The sequence below is a fragment of the Eurosta solidaginis genome, chromosome 1 (assembly GCF_040869045.1).
Source record: "Eurosta solidaginis isolate ZX-2024a chromosome 1, ASM4086904v1, whole genome shotgun sequence".
Taxonomy (NCBI): domain Eukaryota; kingdom Metazoa; phylum Arthropoda; class Insecta; order Diptera; family Tephritidae; genus Eurosta; species Eurosta solidaginis.
This window is the reverse complement of record NC_090319.1, coordinates 75669581-75685842: the sequence shown is the minus strand read 5'-3', so window position 1 is coordinate 75685842 and position 16262 is coordinate 75669581. Positions and strand designations below refer to the sequence as shown.

General features: G+C 35.8%; 4 protein-coding genes across 13 annotated transcripts in view; 2 read left to right on the top strand and 2 right to left on the bottom strand.

Moving 5' to 3' along the window:
* The first annotated feature begins 4322 nt into the window (after window positions 1-4322).
* On the top strand, window positions 4323-5028 carry LOC137235207 (peptidyl-prolyl cis-trans isomerase NIMA-interacting 4). The gene is made up of 2 exons (XM_067758320.1): window positions 4323-4553; window positions 4609-5028. The coding sequence occupies exons 1-2, from the start codon at window positions 4463-4465 to the stop codon at window positions 4917-4919; spliced, it is 402 nt and encodes a 133-aa protein (XP_067614421.1). The 5' UTR covers window positions 4323-4462; the 3' UTR covers window positions 4920-5028.
* Window positions 4930-7702, bottom strand: GlnRS (Glutaminyl-tRNA synthetase). The gene is made up of 3 exons (XM_067758318.1): window positions 7541-7702; window positions 6163-7482; window positions 4930-6109 (listed from the first exon to the last, which is right to left on the bottom strand). Exons 2-3 carry the CDS (start codon window positions 7470-7472, stop codon window positions 5077-5079), a joined length of 2343 nt encoding a protein of 780 aa, XP_067614419.1. The 5' UTR covers window positions 7473-7482; window positions 7541-7702; the 3' UTR covers window positions 4930-5076.
* A 6270-nt stretch (window positions 7703-13972) lies between these two features.
* Polr2M (RNA polymerase II subunit M) lies at window positions 13973-15729 on the top strand. Its single transcript, XM_067758316.1, has 3 exons — window positions 13973-14279; window positions 14341-15172; window positions 15241-15729. The coding sequence occupies exons 1-3, from the start codon at window positions 14131-14133 to the stop codon at window positions 15475-15477; spliced, it is 1218 nt and encodes a 405-aa protein (XP_067614417.1). The 5' UTR covers window positions 13973-14130; the 3' UTR covers window positions 15478-15729.
* Window positions 15506-16262, bottom strand: part of unc79 (UNC-79 domain-containing protein) — a 90356-nt gene continuing 89599 nt past the window's right edge. For 9 of the 10 annotated variants that reach the window (XM_067758300.1, XM_067758302.1, XM_067758308.1 and 6 more), the window contains 2 exons: window positions 15986-16105; window positions 15506-15919 (listed from right to left, as the gene is read on the bottom strand). In XM_067758300.1, coding sequence (XP_067614401.1) covers window positions 15746-15919; window positions 15986-16105 — 294 coding nt within the window. In that variant the 3' untranslated portion in view covers window positions 15506-15745. The remainder of the gene's footprint in view (window positions 15920-15985; window positions 16106-16262) is intronic. The other variant, XR_010947874.1, reaches the window with a different exon arrangement.

The window sequence follows — 16262 nt, the reverse complement described above, 5'->3', positions numbered from 1 at the left end:
TTGAGAGCTGATGGACTAGAAGATTCTGGAAATGGAAGCGCCTAGAAGATGCAACGTTGAAATCAGAGAGTATAAAAGGCAGCAAATGTAGAGGCGCTGGAATTCAGTTTGAGTTGAGCTATCACGCAGTTATTGATTAAGCACGCAATCTGGTGGGCAATAGTAGAGTTTCATTTGAGCTATCAATCAGTTTGGTTATTACGCCAGCTAGTTGCAAAGTATAAGTGTTATTGTGAAGTACTTTAATAAAGGCCATTTATCCATTATTCAATATTGGAGTTATTTATTCAACAGTTTAGTGATTCGAACTTAGCAGAAGGGCAAATAAGAGGATTTGCAAGTAAATTCGTTACAATATATATCGTCGCCCGCTAGCCAGAAGCATGAATGTGCAATTTTTCCGATATTGTGTTAGAGGCCTCTTTGGATTACCCTTTAGATTCTCTAGGTTCTACTTAAATCTAGGGCTTCCTACGTACACAGATGGAAACCCCAATAACTTGCAATGCCATTTTCACGAATGTATAATTCAATCACACAAAGTTGAGCCAGAAAATTGAATGTGGCACATTGTATGACAAATTCGTTGATATGGCTAAACAATTTTTGAAAAAAAAAAAAAAAAATTAATAAATAAGAACAGCACATATTCGTATGTTCCGAAGAAGAATTTTTAATAGCTTAATATCCGAAAAAAGTAGTTGTTTAGTTGAAGGCAAACCGATTTATTCGAAGCCGTTGCCTCTTCCCGAATCAAAATTAAAATGCTTGGAAAAATTGTGGGAAAAACTGGTTATACCAAAGTAATATCATCGATATACATATATAAAAATTAATGTTTGTATGTACATATGTCATCGATTAACTCAAAAACTACGGGCAAAGAGGATAAATAAATAAGAGTCACCAGTCTGCTACGAGTGGCGAGTAACTCGCTGGAAATCAAGAAAATTGATGTCTAATGTTTTCGGTGAGGGACATTTTTAATTGTCTCGCATTTATCCATGCCGTGTAGGCACCTTATGCAAATGTGATTTTGGAAAGAGAATTAATTAATTAATTAAATACAGTCGGAAAAATAAACACAAATACCACACGAAATGTGTAGAAGACATTTGTGCACATCTCGCCCAAAAAAAAACCTGCGCTTACCCTAACCAAAAACATTACGCAAAGTAACGAGTGACGTATCTTATTATATTTATCCTCTTTGCTACGGGACCGATTATTATGAAAATTCCGTATATATATGTATGTATTTTTCCACGTGGAAGGTTTGTATAATGAGTACTTTGATACCGGGTGACTAGGGTCACGAGATATAGGCCAAAACATGGACCCGGGTAACTCCAGAAAGTGTTTGTACAATATGGATATCAAATGGAAGCTGTTGATGAATGCTTTAGTACAGGGTACTTTTCATGCCGATGCGTGACTAGGGTCTCGAGATATAGAGCAAAACATGGACCCGGGTAACTCCAGGATGTGTTTGTACAATATGGATATCAAATGGAAGCTTTTGGTGAATGCTTTAGTACAGATTATTTTTCATGCCGATGTGTGACTAGGGTCTCGAGATATAGAAAATTTCGTACATATCACGAAAGAGTTTAAACAATGAAGAAAGATTTTACGAACCTTTCGCAAATATTACGAAAGGGCTTTCGTAGTATTTACAAATGGGTTTGAAGTCTAACGAAATCTATAATTCCGCTTTCGTACAATGTACGAAAAATTTCTCACATCTATATATATAAAAATGAATGTTTGTATGTATGCCATCGATTAACTCAAAAACTACTGGACCCATTATTATGAAAATTGGTACGTATATGTACTTTTCCACGGGGAAGGTTTGTATAATGAGTACTTTGATACCGGGTGACTAGGGTCTTGACATATAGGCCAAAACATGGACCCGGGTAACTCCAGGAAGTGTTTGTACAATATGGGTATCAAATGGAAGCTGTTGATGAATGCTTTAGTACAGGGTACATTTCATGCCGATGCGTGACTAGGGTCTCGAGATATAGAGCAAAACATGGACCCGGGTAACTCCAGGATGTGTTTGTACAATATGGATATCAAATGGAAGCTTTTGATGAATGCTTTAGTACAGAGTATTTTTAATGCCGATGTGTGACTAGGGTCTCGAGATATAGACCAAAACATGGACCCGGGTAACTCCAGGAAGTGTTTGTACAATATGGATGTCAAATGGAAGCTGTTGATGCGTTCTTTAGTACAGGGTAATTTTTATAACTATTTGTGACTAGGGTATTAAGATATAAGACAAAACGTGGACCCGGGTACCTCTAGAATGTGTTTATACAATGCAGATATAAAATGAAAGCTGCTGATGAGTACTTTATACAGGATAATTTTCATTGGCTTTCAAGGCTAATTTTCAAGGGCTTTCGTAAGACATTTCTTTCGTACATATTACGAAATATTTCGTGTATTTTACAAAATACATTCGTAGATTTCTCCCTATGAAATATTTCGTACATTGTACGAAAGCTTTCGTAGTATTTACAAATGGGTTTGAAGCAGGTATGCACCTTTGCGTTAAGCTGGAGACATTGGTGCTTTATCGGTAACCGTATCGGTAACCTTATAACAGCTGATTCGACCAACCTTATGAGAATCAATGCAATCGATTATTGGTGCCGCTAAGGTCGTAACCGTATCGTAGCCAACCAATTGGGTTTTGGTTTACCGTCGTAACGATACACAGCTGATTACGTTAGGGATACGGATACAGCGATACGACATACGGCACCAATGACTCCAGCTTTAAGCTAATCGTTTATCATAAATTTCCACCGTTTCCGTTGAAACACTTCGAAATATTATCGATAAAGAAATTATCAATATAAATTGTATCTCGTTTTTAACCGAAACGAGAAGCTTTCGTTAACGTTAAAAACGTTAACAAAAACGTGATACTTTATGTTTGAATTGTGCTGGTAACGCTATAGCATAGTTTCAAATTAATAATCAACATAAACGATTTGATTTCGTTTTGATATGGCAGAAAACGAAACGAAATCATTTCGTTAATTTGACGATCTTAACGTTAATAAACGAAACGAAATGACTTCGTTTCGTTTATTAACGTTGATTATCGTAACGAAATGATATCGTTTCGTTGGTTAAACATGCCTGATATATTGACATGTTGTCTTATTTGAATGAATTGCTTAACAAATATCTTATATGTATGTATATAAGTAAATGTTTGGTCTCAGATGGAATTGAATAATTTTCTTCCGATGTTTTTTTATCACCGATGTTTATTTTGTCGATACATCGAAACATCGATGTATCGATGTTGCTCCTCAAAATTTGCATCCCTAGACGTGCAACGCCCGTACGTACGTAGCCCGGAACGTAGAAATCAAAACAATTTTGATTTTTTCCGTAAGAACGTGCCAGCTGATCGCTCTCTCACTAGACAGAGTTGCCTAGTAAACTTGTGTGCGCTAATTTTTGACCGTTTGCAGTTTTATGCAAAAACACCTAATTAAAGTTTGAAAAATTGTGAAAATAATTCGAAATAATTATGCAAAAGTGCAGATTATAAATATGTAATCTATTTATATTTATTTAATATTAATTCCAGCCTTTTACAACATCAAAAATTAAATTGGAAAAAGTTGATGTTTCCATAAGCATGCATGCAAAATGGTTAATTGCAACAGTGCTTATCTGTAAACAATACACACACAAATATGTTATGTACATGTACACAGACGCACACATTGATTCCTACGGGCTCGAGGGTTCGGTCAAACGTGTTTCGTACGACACACGTTGTTGGGTAATTGCCGCTTTATGAACCATAGTACCAGTGTTGCCATGTTAGCCTTCCATGATATTCCGCTCCTTTTTTGTTTCCCTGCGTCGCTTTCCACGATAGCAACCATGGTAATTTTGACACTTCTTTCAGTGTCAAACGCATGTTCCACAATAGTTTGACACTGACCGAAGTGTCAAACTGCAATGTGTTAGAAAGAGAAAGGAATTGATTCCTTCTCGTACATATCATACTTGTAAACCTGTACTATGTTATGAACAGCTGCTGCATTGTGAATGATGACAAAGTGTGATCTCTTATCTGTCAACTGCCTGACAGACTGTTCAATATGGCTACTTTTCAGCGTTTTGACAGGCTGTTCAATATGGCGGCGCCTATCTTCAGCGGGTGATAGAAAGAGATACAGAATGAGACAGCGATAGTCAAATACGAATCAGGTGATCCAATCACTTTGGAATTTTGACGTTTATGCAGAAGAGATCACACTTTGTCATCATTCACAATGAGCTGCTGTACAACCAAAACCATGGCGGAAGATAAATGTCTACAACAAAACAAATAACCAGCGCCAAACTTAACCTTAAAGCCCATAAGTTCCGTCTAGGAAAGGCAAGATCAACCAGGAAATAAACAACTAACAAAATGCCACCGAAAAAGGAAGCAAAAGGTGGCAGTAAAGATAATAAAGCCTCGGGTAGCAAAAAAGGCAGTAGCTCAGCAGCTGAAGATAAAGGTAAAAGTAGACACTCTTCATTAATGACTTAAAATTAATTTGATTATTCGGACAGGCAAGGAGAAAAAGGGTGGAAATGCGGTTAAAGTGCGACATATACTTTGCGAAAAGCAAGGTAAAATTCTAGAAGCCTTAGAAAAGTTGAAAGCTGGACAGAAATTCCCTGAAGTTGCGGCGGCGTACAGTGAAGATAAGGCGAGGCAGGGTGGTGATTTAGGTTGGCAAATTCGTGGTGCTATGGTGGGACCGTTTCAAGATGCCGCCTTCGCTTTGCCAGTATCAAATGTAAATAACCCTGTGTACACAGACCCGCCTATCAAAACGAAGTTTGGTTACCATATTATAATGGTGGAAGGCAAGAAATAAAAATTATGCATTTGTTCTTTGTAGTATTAAAAACAGGGAATTTTGATTGCTTTTGTATTAAGAGAACTAATGTTAAACACTAAAATAAACACAAAATTAGCGAGAAAAATTGTTTATCAAACATTTAAATTAGAATAATTAACTGTAAGCTCTTTCTTTATTTCTTGCCAGCATCTTCCTTCAAGCCCACTGTGCGATTGAATACGACATAATCTTTAGATGAATCGGGATCCACTGAGAAAAATCCAATTCGTTCAAATTGAAATTTGTCATATACTTTCACGTTAGATAGTGCACGATCAGCATAGGCTTCTAATATGGTTAAAGAATTCGGATTGATATCAGACAAAAAACCACCTGGTACTTCGTTGGTATCTTCAGGGTTCTTGTGCCTGAACAATAGATCGTAGAGTCTTACTTCGAATTTTACAGGCTGTGAGACCCATTGTATAAATGCCTTTGGTTTTTCGGCTTTTTCTGCAGATGCACATTCGCAAATAAGTTCTAATACGCCTCCAGTTTGTGGATTTCGTATAACCTCGTTCACAGATATAACCAAACCGGCGTGGCGCAAACCAACAGTTTGGTTTATAGCAAGACGCCGATAACCTTTTTCAGGTTCTAATTTGAAATCTCCTTGTTCAATATATATAATTCTATCCAATATAATACGATGACTACCCAATTCAGGATTTTGTGGAAAATTAGGTACCTCCAATTCAATCGGCTTGTCATGTGGGAAATTAGTGAGTGTGATTTTTAAAGGTTCCAATACTACAAGCCTACGGGGCGCGCTTATATTAAGTACATCACGTACAGCGGCTTCTAACATACCGGGATCCACTGAAATCTGTGCGCCCGTGACGCCCATTTGTGCGCAAAAATTATTAATCGCTTCCGCAGGAAAACCTCGACGACGTAGAGCTGTTAATGTGAACAAACGAGGATCATCCCAATCACTGACAATCCCCGAGGTGATTAGTTTTGCAATTTTACGCTTAGATACCAGTGCATAATTCATGTTAAGACGTCCATACTCCCATTGTACGGGACAATAGATGTCAAGTGCGTTACAAAGCCAATAATAAGAGGAACGCCGTGACTGAAACTCCTTGGTACAAAGCGAATGTGTGATATTTTCAATAGAATCGCAAAGGCAGTGAGTATAATCATATGTTGGATAGATGCACCTATAGCCGGATTATGTCAGTTTGATTTTTTTTGCTGCTATATATCTACTCACCAATCATTTCCGGTGCGGTGATGGGGTATAAACTTTATGCGATAGGCAACGGGGTCCACCTTGCCCTCCTCCAAAGTGAGCTTCAAACGTAACGTAGCAGCACCTTCATCTATTTTGCCATTTTTCATATCTTCAAAGAGTTGCAATGACTCTTCAATTGGACGTTCGCGCCAGGGGCTTGGTTTTGGATTGAATCCCTTCATTTCGTCTGCACCCTGATGACAAACATAGGCCAAACCTTTACGTATCAATACTAACGCCCACTCATACAATTGTTGAAAGTTGTCTGACGAATGTGTTATCTTGTATGGCTTGTAGCCTAACCACTCCACCATGTCAAGAATGCCCACAAAGAATTTTTCTTCTTCCTTTTCAGGGTTTGTATCATCATAGCGCAGATAGCAAACACCATCTTTTGAGGCAGCATAGCCAAAATTTATATTGATTGCTTTAGCATGTCCGATATGTAGAATACCATTTGGTTCGGGTGGAAAGCGCGTTTGTACACGACCGCCAGTCTGTTTTAAATGTTCCTTCAGTAGACGTTCTGTATGTTCCGTTATCACATAACCATCAGTTTTATAATTCTCACCGGGCGCATGGAAATGCACTTTTTTCTGCATGAGTTCGGCAATAGTGTTTGCGCCATCAGTGCTCTCTGCGCTAGCATTGGTAAGTTGAGAGACATTTACGTTGTTGCCATTTGTGGTTGGTTTATCTTTCTTTTTCTCTGTTTTGGATGGTGGTTTTAGATCTTCGTCCGTTTTTGGGCCTAACAAATCAAAAATTTCCACATCTATTGCAGCCTTCACTGATTTCGCATCTGCCCACTTCAGTTGTCCACGTACCTCTTGCATAATTTTAAACGCATTGAAGTGATAACGTTGTTCCAGCAACACATCTTTAAACAATTTTACTTGTTCTTGTACAACACGCTCGATTTCTTCGGGTGTAACAACAACACCAACACCACATGCCTCTTCAAACTCCTGTATATTGATAGCTACGCCTTTCTTTTGTATATTTTTCATCAAATATTCGAGAGCCGCATCCACGCGTAAAGTTGTATCTAATTTACGCTCTACAATATAGCGCGTGAGTAATGGCAGATCACTAGCCAGTTGTGGCTTTATTTTACTAGCCATATGATAGAGCAGCATACCAACTCCTTCTCCCAGAGGCAAATTCTTAACTTCAGCCAGTGCCATTTGCAAATTTTTGGTAACATTTGCGTTCTTTAAGGTTTCTTTGGCCTTCTGTTCGCCCATACCGAGCGTTTGAAATTGGATGAGTAATTCCTGTTCCGTCATGTTTGATGCCCTGTCATAAAATATAAGAAATTGTTATTAAAGCATGTAAACGAAACGTTAATGCCTACCTTTTCCTCTGTGAATGCAAAAAGAAGGGTGCTTGAATTTATATCACTTATTTGCAAATCCCTGCACTTCAGCAGGTGGAAAAAGCAATGTGGAAAATGTCAAAATTTTTAGTACAGCCGATGCAATTTCTTTTACTAGGGTTAAATAAAAACATTTTCTGCGAAGCTAATAGCTATAGCTATTGCAATCCAAATATATCAGTGATTGGCGATTTTCCTTCATTCGATTCTTTTGAATGACAATCACCTCTGGCAGAATATCGCCAATAGCGATTATAGCGATTGGCGATTTTCTTTCACATGAAATTCTAATACTAAGCCGTTTTCATCTCCGGTAAACGCTTAGCGACAGTTGAATTGACAAATCGTTCGGTTATCTGTCAAAACATTTCCGGCTAACGTGTCAGTAAGCGTATACCGCAGATGGAGTTTCTTTTTCCTCTTGGTTGAAACTCAAAGAAATATGCCCTTTGTTATGAAATTTAGTTTTTGACAGATCTTTTATATAGGAAGTAGCGTCTTTTAGCAGTTTCCATTGAAGACAACATGTGTAATTTTGTTTTCCGGGCCTATTTCATTAAAATCCCGCATTGAGTGGAAAATGGCAATACGGCCTTTTGTTTAATCACTCCTCATTTAATAATACTGACTCATCCAAAATATGTATGATTTCAATTTAGAAAAGCCAAATCCCATCACTTGGATCTGCATCTGCTTCCGAACATTCTCCAGAAGAGTCCTCTCCGACACCATCCACATCAGGCACAAAGCGACGAAGATATGACAATTGTCATGAGGATGGTTACGCCAAAGTTGTTGAGCGGTGCTTAGAAACTGTAACTGCTGCTACAAAAAGTGATGCTTGGGATGATGTCGGACAATTTGTTGCCTCAAATGGACGCCTGTGAGAAGCCTCAAACCCCCAACATGCACACGAATTTAAATCAAATATTTATGAGGTTGTACTCACATTTCAGAAAGGCTTTACAGAGGTGAATACTTACATTGCATATGGATGATCTTATTAATTTATATTCTTCTACAGGTCTATCCAGCAGAATATCTGATGGATTAAGGATCCATTCAACGGAAATTTATTTAATTTATAAAGGACTCCAATTAACATACCGCGTCTGACACCTTGTATTAAAGAAAACGCATATGTATATCGTCCCCTTGATTCACAAAGGCCCTAACCAACATATTTCAAGTTTTACAGGAGAAGCAAACATCAATTATTTTTTTGCTTTTTCGGAAAAAATGTAGGTTATGGCCTTTGTGAATAAAGGTAACAATTTGTATTTACGACAGTAATTTTAATTTTTATTAATATTAATATTGTGGATACCACTGATCTAGGCAGCTACATAATAACTGCAATTTCTTGCCAAAGGGCTTCCCTGGCATTCCTGTCCTTATATTCTTTTGACAAGAAGTTCCAGGTCCCTTCCCTCGACTCCACTTCATTAATTAATTTTTCCGTCCGCTCATTTGACCAATGTTCTGCTAGCTGCAGCATACTAAAAACAGTTTTAAAAATTCTTAAAAAAAAACTTTACTTTTTACGAAAATTCGACGGCTTTTATAGAAAAGTAGTTGAGTAATTTTACTGTAGGCAAAATTGGTGAAAATTGCAAAAAAAAGAAATACCTGTAAGCGGACTTAAGTTATATTAAAGAAAAAAGTGTATCCAAATGGTTCCACCATTATAAATGAATTCAAATTTATTTCTCTTGCTAATGAAGTAATTAATTTCTTTTATTTTCTTTTTATACGTAATTTAACAAACTGTAAAGCTCAGTACTTAGTGTTATAACCATACCTGGACACAGTGCACAAATTTTCATTTGAAGTACCACTACACTTTTTCCAGTTTAAGTTCAGAAATTTACAATTCATATTCAGAAAATTACAATACAAGTTCAGAAATTTCCAACTCATATTCAGAAAATTACAATTCAAGTTCAGAAAATTACAATTCATGTTCAGAAAATTCCATTTCAGATTTAGAATTTCCAATTTAAATTCAGAAATTGACAATTCAAGTTCAGAAATTTCCAATTCATATACAGAAAACTAAAATTCAAGTTCAGAAAATTACAATTCAAATTCAGAATTTCCAATTTAAGTTCAGAATTTCCAATTCATATTCAGAAAATTACAATTCAGGTTCAGGAAATTACAATTTAAATTCAGAAATTTACAATTCAAGTTCAGAAATTTCCAATTCATATTCAGAAAATTACAATTCAAGTTCAGAAATTACAATTTAAATTAAGAAATTTACAATTCAAGTTCAGAAATTTCCAATTCATATTCAGAAAATTACAATTCAAGTCCAGAATTTCCAATTTAAGTTCAGAAATTTACAATTCAAGTACACAAATTTCCAATTCTTGTTCAGAAAATTATATTTCAAGTTCAGAAAATTACAATTTAAGTACAGAAAATTGTTCAGGTATTTTTATTTCATCCACAGGAAATCTGTGCATGCAAAATTGTTTAAACATATATGTTAATTTTATTAATTCGTACATAAATACATACATAGCTCCCTCTTCCAAAGAGCATGTGGCTTTTCCAAAATAAATATGTAAACAAAAAACCCTTCCATATTAATATCAGAAAAACCTCGCTACATTCCATTACGCTTCGCTGTTATACTTTTTGTAATTGAAATACTCCGAACCGCAGTTTGATGGAGCTTGAATAGCAATATGCTTTCCATCTAATGCCCCGCAGCAATTAGGAAAATGTTATCGCTCGTTAAAACGGTCGGCAATCTTCGTCCATTCGTCATGGGTGCTCGGAACCTTTTCGGAAGATAAAACATATTTTTTAACGCTTTTTGCAGGAATACACATGTTACGCTCCCCACCTTTAAAAATTTTTCTCCTAAAACAGTATATTATCTTACAAATGGTGGTTTTCCCCAGAAGGAAAACACTCATCAGACTAGAAAAGCTGTCGCCAGTTGCTAAATAACGCAAAGTAACAGCAATTCTTTCGCCAACCGATATAGGTTTTCGAAAAACTGTTTTTTTTCTTGCAAATATATGGAGTGAGGCGCTCCACAAGAAAATCAAAATCTTCCACAGACAATCGCAAAAAATTGCTTAGCCACTTTGGATCCCGCTTGACCAGCTTAGTGCGCAACGTAGAATAAAACCCACATGTCTCTCTATTCCGCAGACAGGTGCGAATCAACCACTGTTTCGGGTTTCTTTGGTTATACCTTTTTTTTCCAAGCACGTAGCGATGTTACCAAACAAAGAGCGGCAGTAGCTATACTAATTTTTATATTTTTACGCATTTTATTTGTTTATATTATTTTACTTTCTAATATTCTTTATATTTATATAAGGCTGATCATCTGCCAAAATATGACGTTTAGGCTTTTACATCAAACATGAAAATGGAATGTCAATCAACTGACACGTAAGGTTTGACTTCAGAAATGAAAACGGAAGGTCAATCAATTGACGCGTAGTTTTGACGAAGGCGTTTGACACTCATACTTTGTGTCAGTTAAGGAGATGTAATGAAAACGCTTTTGACACCAAATGACCAGCTGTCACATGATGTCAATATTTGATGTCAGTAGTTTTGACATAATGGAAAACAGCCGTAATAGTGATAGCGGGGATGCAATCATCGATAGTGAAATATCGTTCATCACTACTCATCTGTGTGCTTTACTTTCGGACTGAGTAAAAAAGTTTATGCAAATCTGGATCCCAAATTGTTAATCTTTCGGTGAGGGCTAAACATAGGGAAGTCACCCTACATTCTGAAGGTCCACTTGGAGAAACAGTACTAAAATGTTACTCGTGTGGCGTACGTAATGTATATGAATTGGCATCAAGAACAATGGAAGCCACTTAAAACTGATCGTTCGTTTTTGCCGTGGTTGGTTAAGGTGCCTACCGAGCAAGAGCAGTGGCGTGCACGACAAATATCAGCAGCACAAATAAACAAATTAGAGGAATTATGGAAGGAAAATATTGATGCAACATTTCAGGATTTAGAGAAGCCAGGTATAGATACTGAACCATCACAAGTGCTATTGAGTTATGAATATGGTTATCAATACGAGAAAGTTTTTGATCCACTAGTGCGCCTGGAAACAGAATACGATAAAAAATTAAAAGAATCGCAAACACAGGAGGGTATAGAAATATGATGGGACGTTGGCCTAATCAAAAAAACAATAGCATATTTTACGATTGCTAAAACTGATTCGGACATAAAACTAATGGATGTGTTATTCATAAGTTAATACTTCTAGGCTGTAGCCGTTAACAGTTTTATAAAATTTGTGATTTTGATGGAAAAATAAAAGAGCTATACAAACATATATCACTCGTCTTATTGTAAACAGATTAACTCAAAATTTAAGTTTTTTGGGAGAATGCAATTGAAGCTTTGTCATATGGTTTGTATATGATTGAATTCCCGGCTAATTTCTAGGGCACTGAAGTGGGTGGCTAATTTTCTGCTAAAGAATATTTTTATAATAGTTTGAAGAATTTGCTATATTTTGCTCTGTATTTTTCATTAAAAATTGATTCACTTTACTATAGAAATATTATGCAGCCAAATACAATAATCAGAATAAATTCATACGGAGTATTTCTGAATACATCGGTATAGTATAATATAGTAAATAAATCATGTTTTTATAGTGTTACATATACAGATTTATTTCGGGTTGATTCATCTTACATTTAAAAATCAAAGGATTTTCAATTAGCAAAATTTATAAAACATAGATGCATAGACATCTATTTCAGCTAGTTTCATCTCGTTGAGTGTAATACGATACTGAACATATTATCGTAAGCCTAATAATAAAAACATCATAACATCTCAGAAAATTAGAATTTCACATTACATCAGTTTACAATAAAAGGTACATATTTTTGTCTTTTTATTCCAATTTTGGTTCATATATTCTGTATACTAAATTAAATAAATGTATAACATTCAATCTACTCCGGTGAACAAACTTAAACATTCATTTTTTATATCCAAGTATACAAACAATTGCCGATTCGCTTATCAAAGATAAATGAAAGCGATCGCCATAGCTGTAAAAAATAGCTATATCTATATTCACTGATAGCTCAAAATCGTTGTATCGCCCATCATATCTTTTGTATAGAATCGCTTGTTAAAATAAAGCGATCGCTATAGCTAAAAAAAATAGCCGTGATTCAAAAATAGCCATACCTATTTTCACTGATAGCTCAAAATAGCCATATCGTCCATCACTAATCCTAACCAGTGTTGGACCGACCCAGGGTTATTTTTTAGCAGTAGGCGGCCTTCGGCTGCGCTTATTTAAAATAACCCTGGGCTACGCCATCCCAAGTCCGGGTGTGTGGTATAACCGTGGCTACCGCCACGGTGATGTCCTTCCGCATAGTAGTAAAAATATATATTTTCCTTTTTCTTTATTAACTGAAAGGTGGCACGTTAATATTTATATTTGTTTTTTCTTTGTTGATGTGGCAGCACAGCTTTGTAATGTCATCGATAAAATAGGGGTACTCATGTAACCGTATAAATGCCTTATAAAGTGTGTAAACGTATAAATTTATCTAGTGCGTAAACGAGCTGTCAAATTTTGTATGAAAAATCATTTACACAATTTGTATAAATTTACGCGCACATTTCATTGTGTAAACGCGGTAAACTCAAAGGAAAGCAACCTTGCAGACATTACAGCAGGCATTTTCATCAGAAATCTCCAATATCAGCAAGTAAATGCGTTTTAGTTTAATTTTTCACTTAATCTTGGCATTTTTTAATTTGTATAACAATCAAAAAATTTTTGTTCGGCAATAATACAGCTGATAAACAATCAGGTTTATCAAGAGTATTACTAGGTGCGTTCATATAACAGCGTGTGTATATGGATATAATTTTACACCTTATAAGTTTCTATGCTTTCATGAGTCCCCCTAATATATACATACATAAATGTGAATGTTGCTACAAAAGCGCGATTTATTTAATAAAAACATTTAAATTAAGTAAAAACAATGCAAGAATTATATGTGAAATATACTAAAATGAAATTTAAGTGTATCGTTGCCAATTTATATAGATATTTATGAGCATAAAGGTTTTGAAAGATGTGTAAATTGTAAGTGAGAGTGCTATAGAAATTTGCTAAATTTGCAAACTTTAACATCAAATAACTCGTAAACTATAAGTCTGCGCACTTCAAGTTATATATATTTGTGATCGGGAGAACTCCCTATTTCATTTGATACCAAGTTTAACCCCGAACTCGGGGGGTGCTAAACTAAATCGCTGCCCAAATGTCAAAATCGTACTGTGCTGGAAGTTGATGTATCAAATCAAATAAAAAAAGGTTATAATCAGCTGTTCGATGCGGCCACCTTGTATCGTTCCGCCATGGGTCAATCGGTACATCGATTATCTGGCAGCACTTGCTTTCACAGCTGATTTGATTATGAATTTGTTGTTGTTATAAACAAAAAATAAATTGCTTCGCCAATTCATGCAATTTGTGAGTGTCCTTCCATTATTTAATTAATATGTAAAACAATAAATTGACTATGGCTACACTCCCTCGGCCATCCTTGAACAGAATACCAGCCGTTGCGCCAACCATAAAGCAAGATAATGCAGTTAAAGATTTAGCCAAACTTTCGCGATTGGAGTTGTTGGACCTGAAGGAACGTCAAAGTAAGCTTCTGGCCAATAAGTAAGTAATCAACAATATAAAATTAATATTAGACTTTCGATAACTTGACTGATTCCGTTAGAGCCAACTTAAAACGACTTCCAGATAAAGGAAAACGCATAGTAGATTTCTACGATAAAGTTATTTTAGAGCTGAAACGACGCACAAACATCGATGAAGCGGCAAATATGTTCTCCATGTTAAATATAGCCTCAAAAGGAAAAGATGTGCTTAATAGTTTAGAATGGAATGGGCGCTTGAAAGACTGCGAAACAGATGATCCTACAGAAGATGTGCTAGATAGTGATGACGAAGCAGAGTTAAATCCTTTACAAGTAATAGCACAGCGTACAATGCATGAGCGACGTACCAAGGTGTTACCACTAGAACCCAAATTAATAACAGAAGAGGATTTAGCTGAAATTGAATCTTTTAAAAATGCGACTGAAGGCGAGGTGTATAATGCAAAATTAACAAATGGAGTGATAGTTGAAAAGGATAACGCAGCTAGTAATGTGGTAGATGTACAAGTGGTTGAAATTGATGTCAGCGAAAAGTTGCCAAATATACAAACGAAAATTCAACATATTTTGCAAAAATCCTCCTCGTCTAAAACAAATTCTAAAAGTGGTGATAGTCGTTGTAGTACACCGGCGCAAACGGATATTGATCAGCATGTGCGTTACCTGGTGACAAAAACAGAGTTAAATGTAGAACCGCAACGTGAAAAATATAAACCTTATCAAACCACAATGACTGACGTACACGATCCCGCCAAAGAACGGATACGTAAAAAAGGCAAGCATTGGGAAGTAACTGCTGCAACACCACCACTTATAAAGCACAGTGGAGCAAAAATGTTAAAATTGCTCGATTCAGTTGAACTACAGACGAATTATTTGACAAAAATGAAGGTGAGTATGGTTGCAGATTGCAAATTAAATTAACTAACACATGACTGTTCTATATTGAAACAATTTAGAACTTACAAGAAAAGCAGGCAGAAGAACGTTTAGCAGCGCGCAACGCACGTTTGGAGCAACGCAATATGAAACTGCCCACCGATGATGAATTGAAAACAAACGCTTCTTTCACTGTTTATCGCACGCCGGCAGTGCATATTGAAGGCGAACGGGAACTGAATGAAGATGAAGAAGTGCATGACCCATTAGATGAAGAAAAAGTTGTTGGTGGTGTTACGTATACTATCTATAAATGATTGTTTTTTTTTGTTTATAAATAAAACATTTTATTTCAACAATAATTTATTGATAGTTTATTAGTGAAACATTTAAATCGCGCAACTATGTATGTATATATTTAATAATCAATATAATTTCGGTAACACTTAAATACATCATATTTCAATTGTTAAAAGGTCAAAAATTGAATACAAATATGTTATATATAATCTAAGCTTTCGTTTCTCAATAAAGTACACACATTTTGTAGAATTTCTAATATAAAACAAGACAGTAGTTTATATTTCAAATTGAATAAAATTGTGTTGCTGTGGAGGCTTGTAATTCAATTTGACCCATTTTGAATTGTAAACGTTGTAACCATTTTAGTAGAGTATCCGATGGATGTTTCTGTTGCTCCTCATAATCGGGCGCATAATCACGTACGTTTTGTAGGCGTACATGTAGTGTATCGGATAGCTGTAGAAGGAACGATATTGAGGTTCATGTACTATGCAATGTACGTTTGAAATATGAAATTCTTACCTGTGTTTGCGAGGACAAGACTGGACACCAGAGTGGCAAAAGCTTACCTAATATAGTGGAGTTAGTTTCCTTAAGTGCTTCAAGTAGGCTAAGGAAATGTAGATTCACCATTTCGGATAACTGAAAGAAGATTATTTATGTAAAGCTTTGTTACAACTAACTTTGCTTATTTGCTCTCCAAATTTTTTCACGCTCATCGCCATTCCGCCCAAACTCATAATCTCCACTTTACTAGTAATAGGCCCTCTAGACAGTTTTTTATTACAGAGTTTGTACT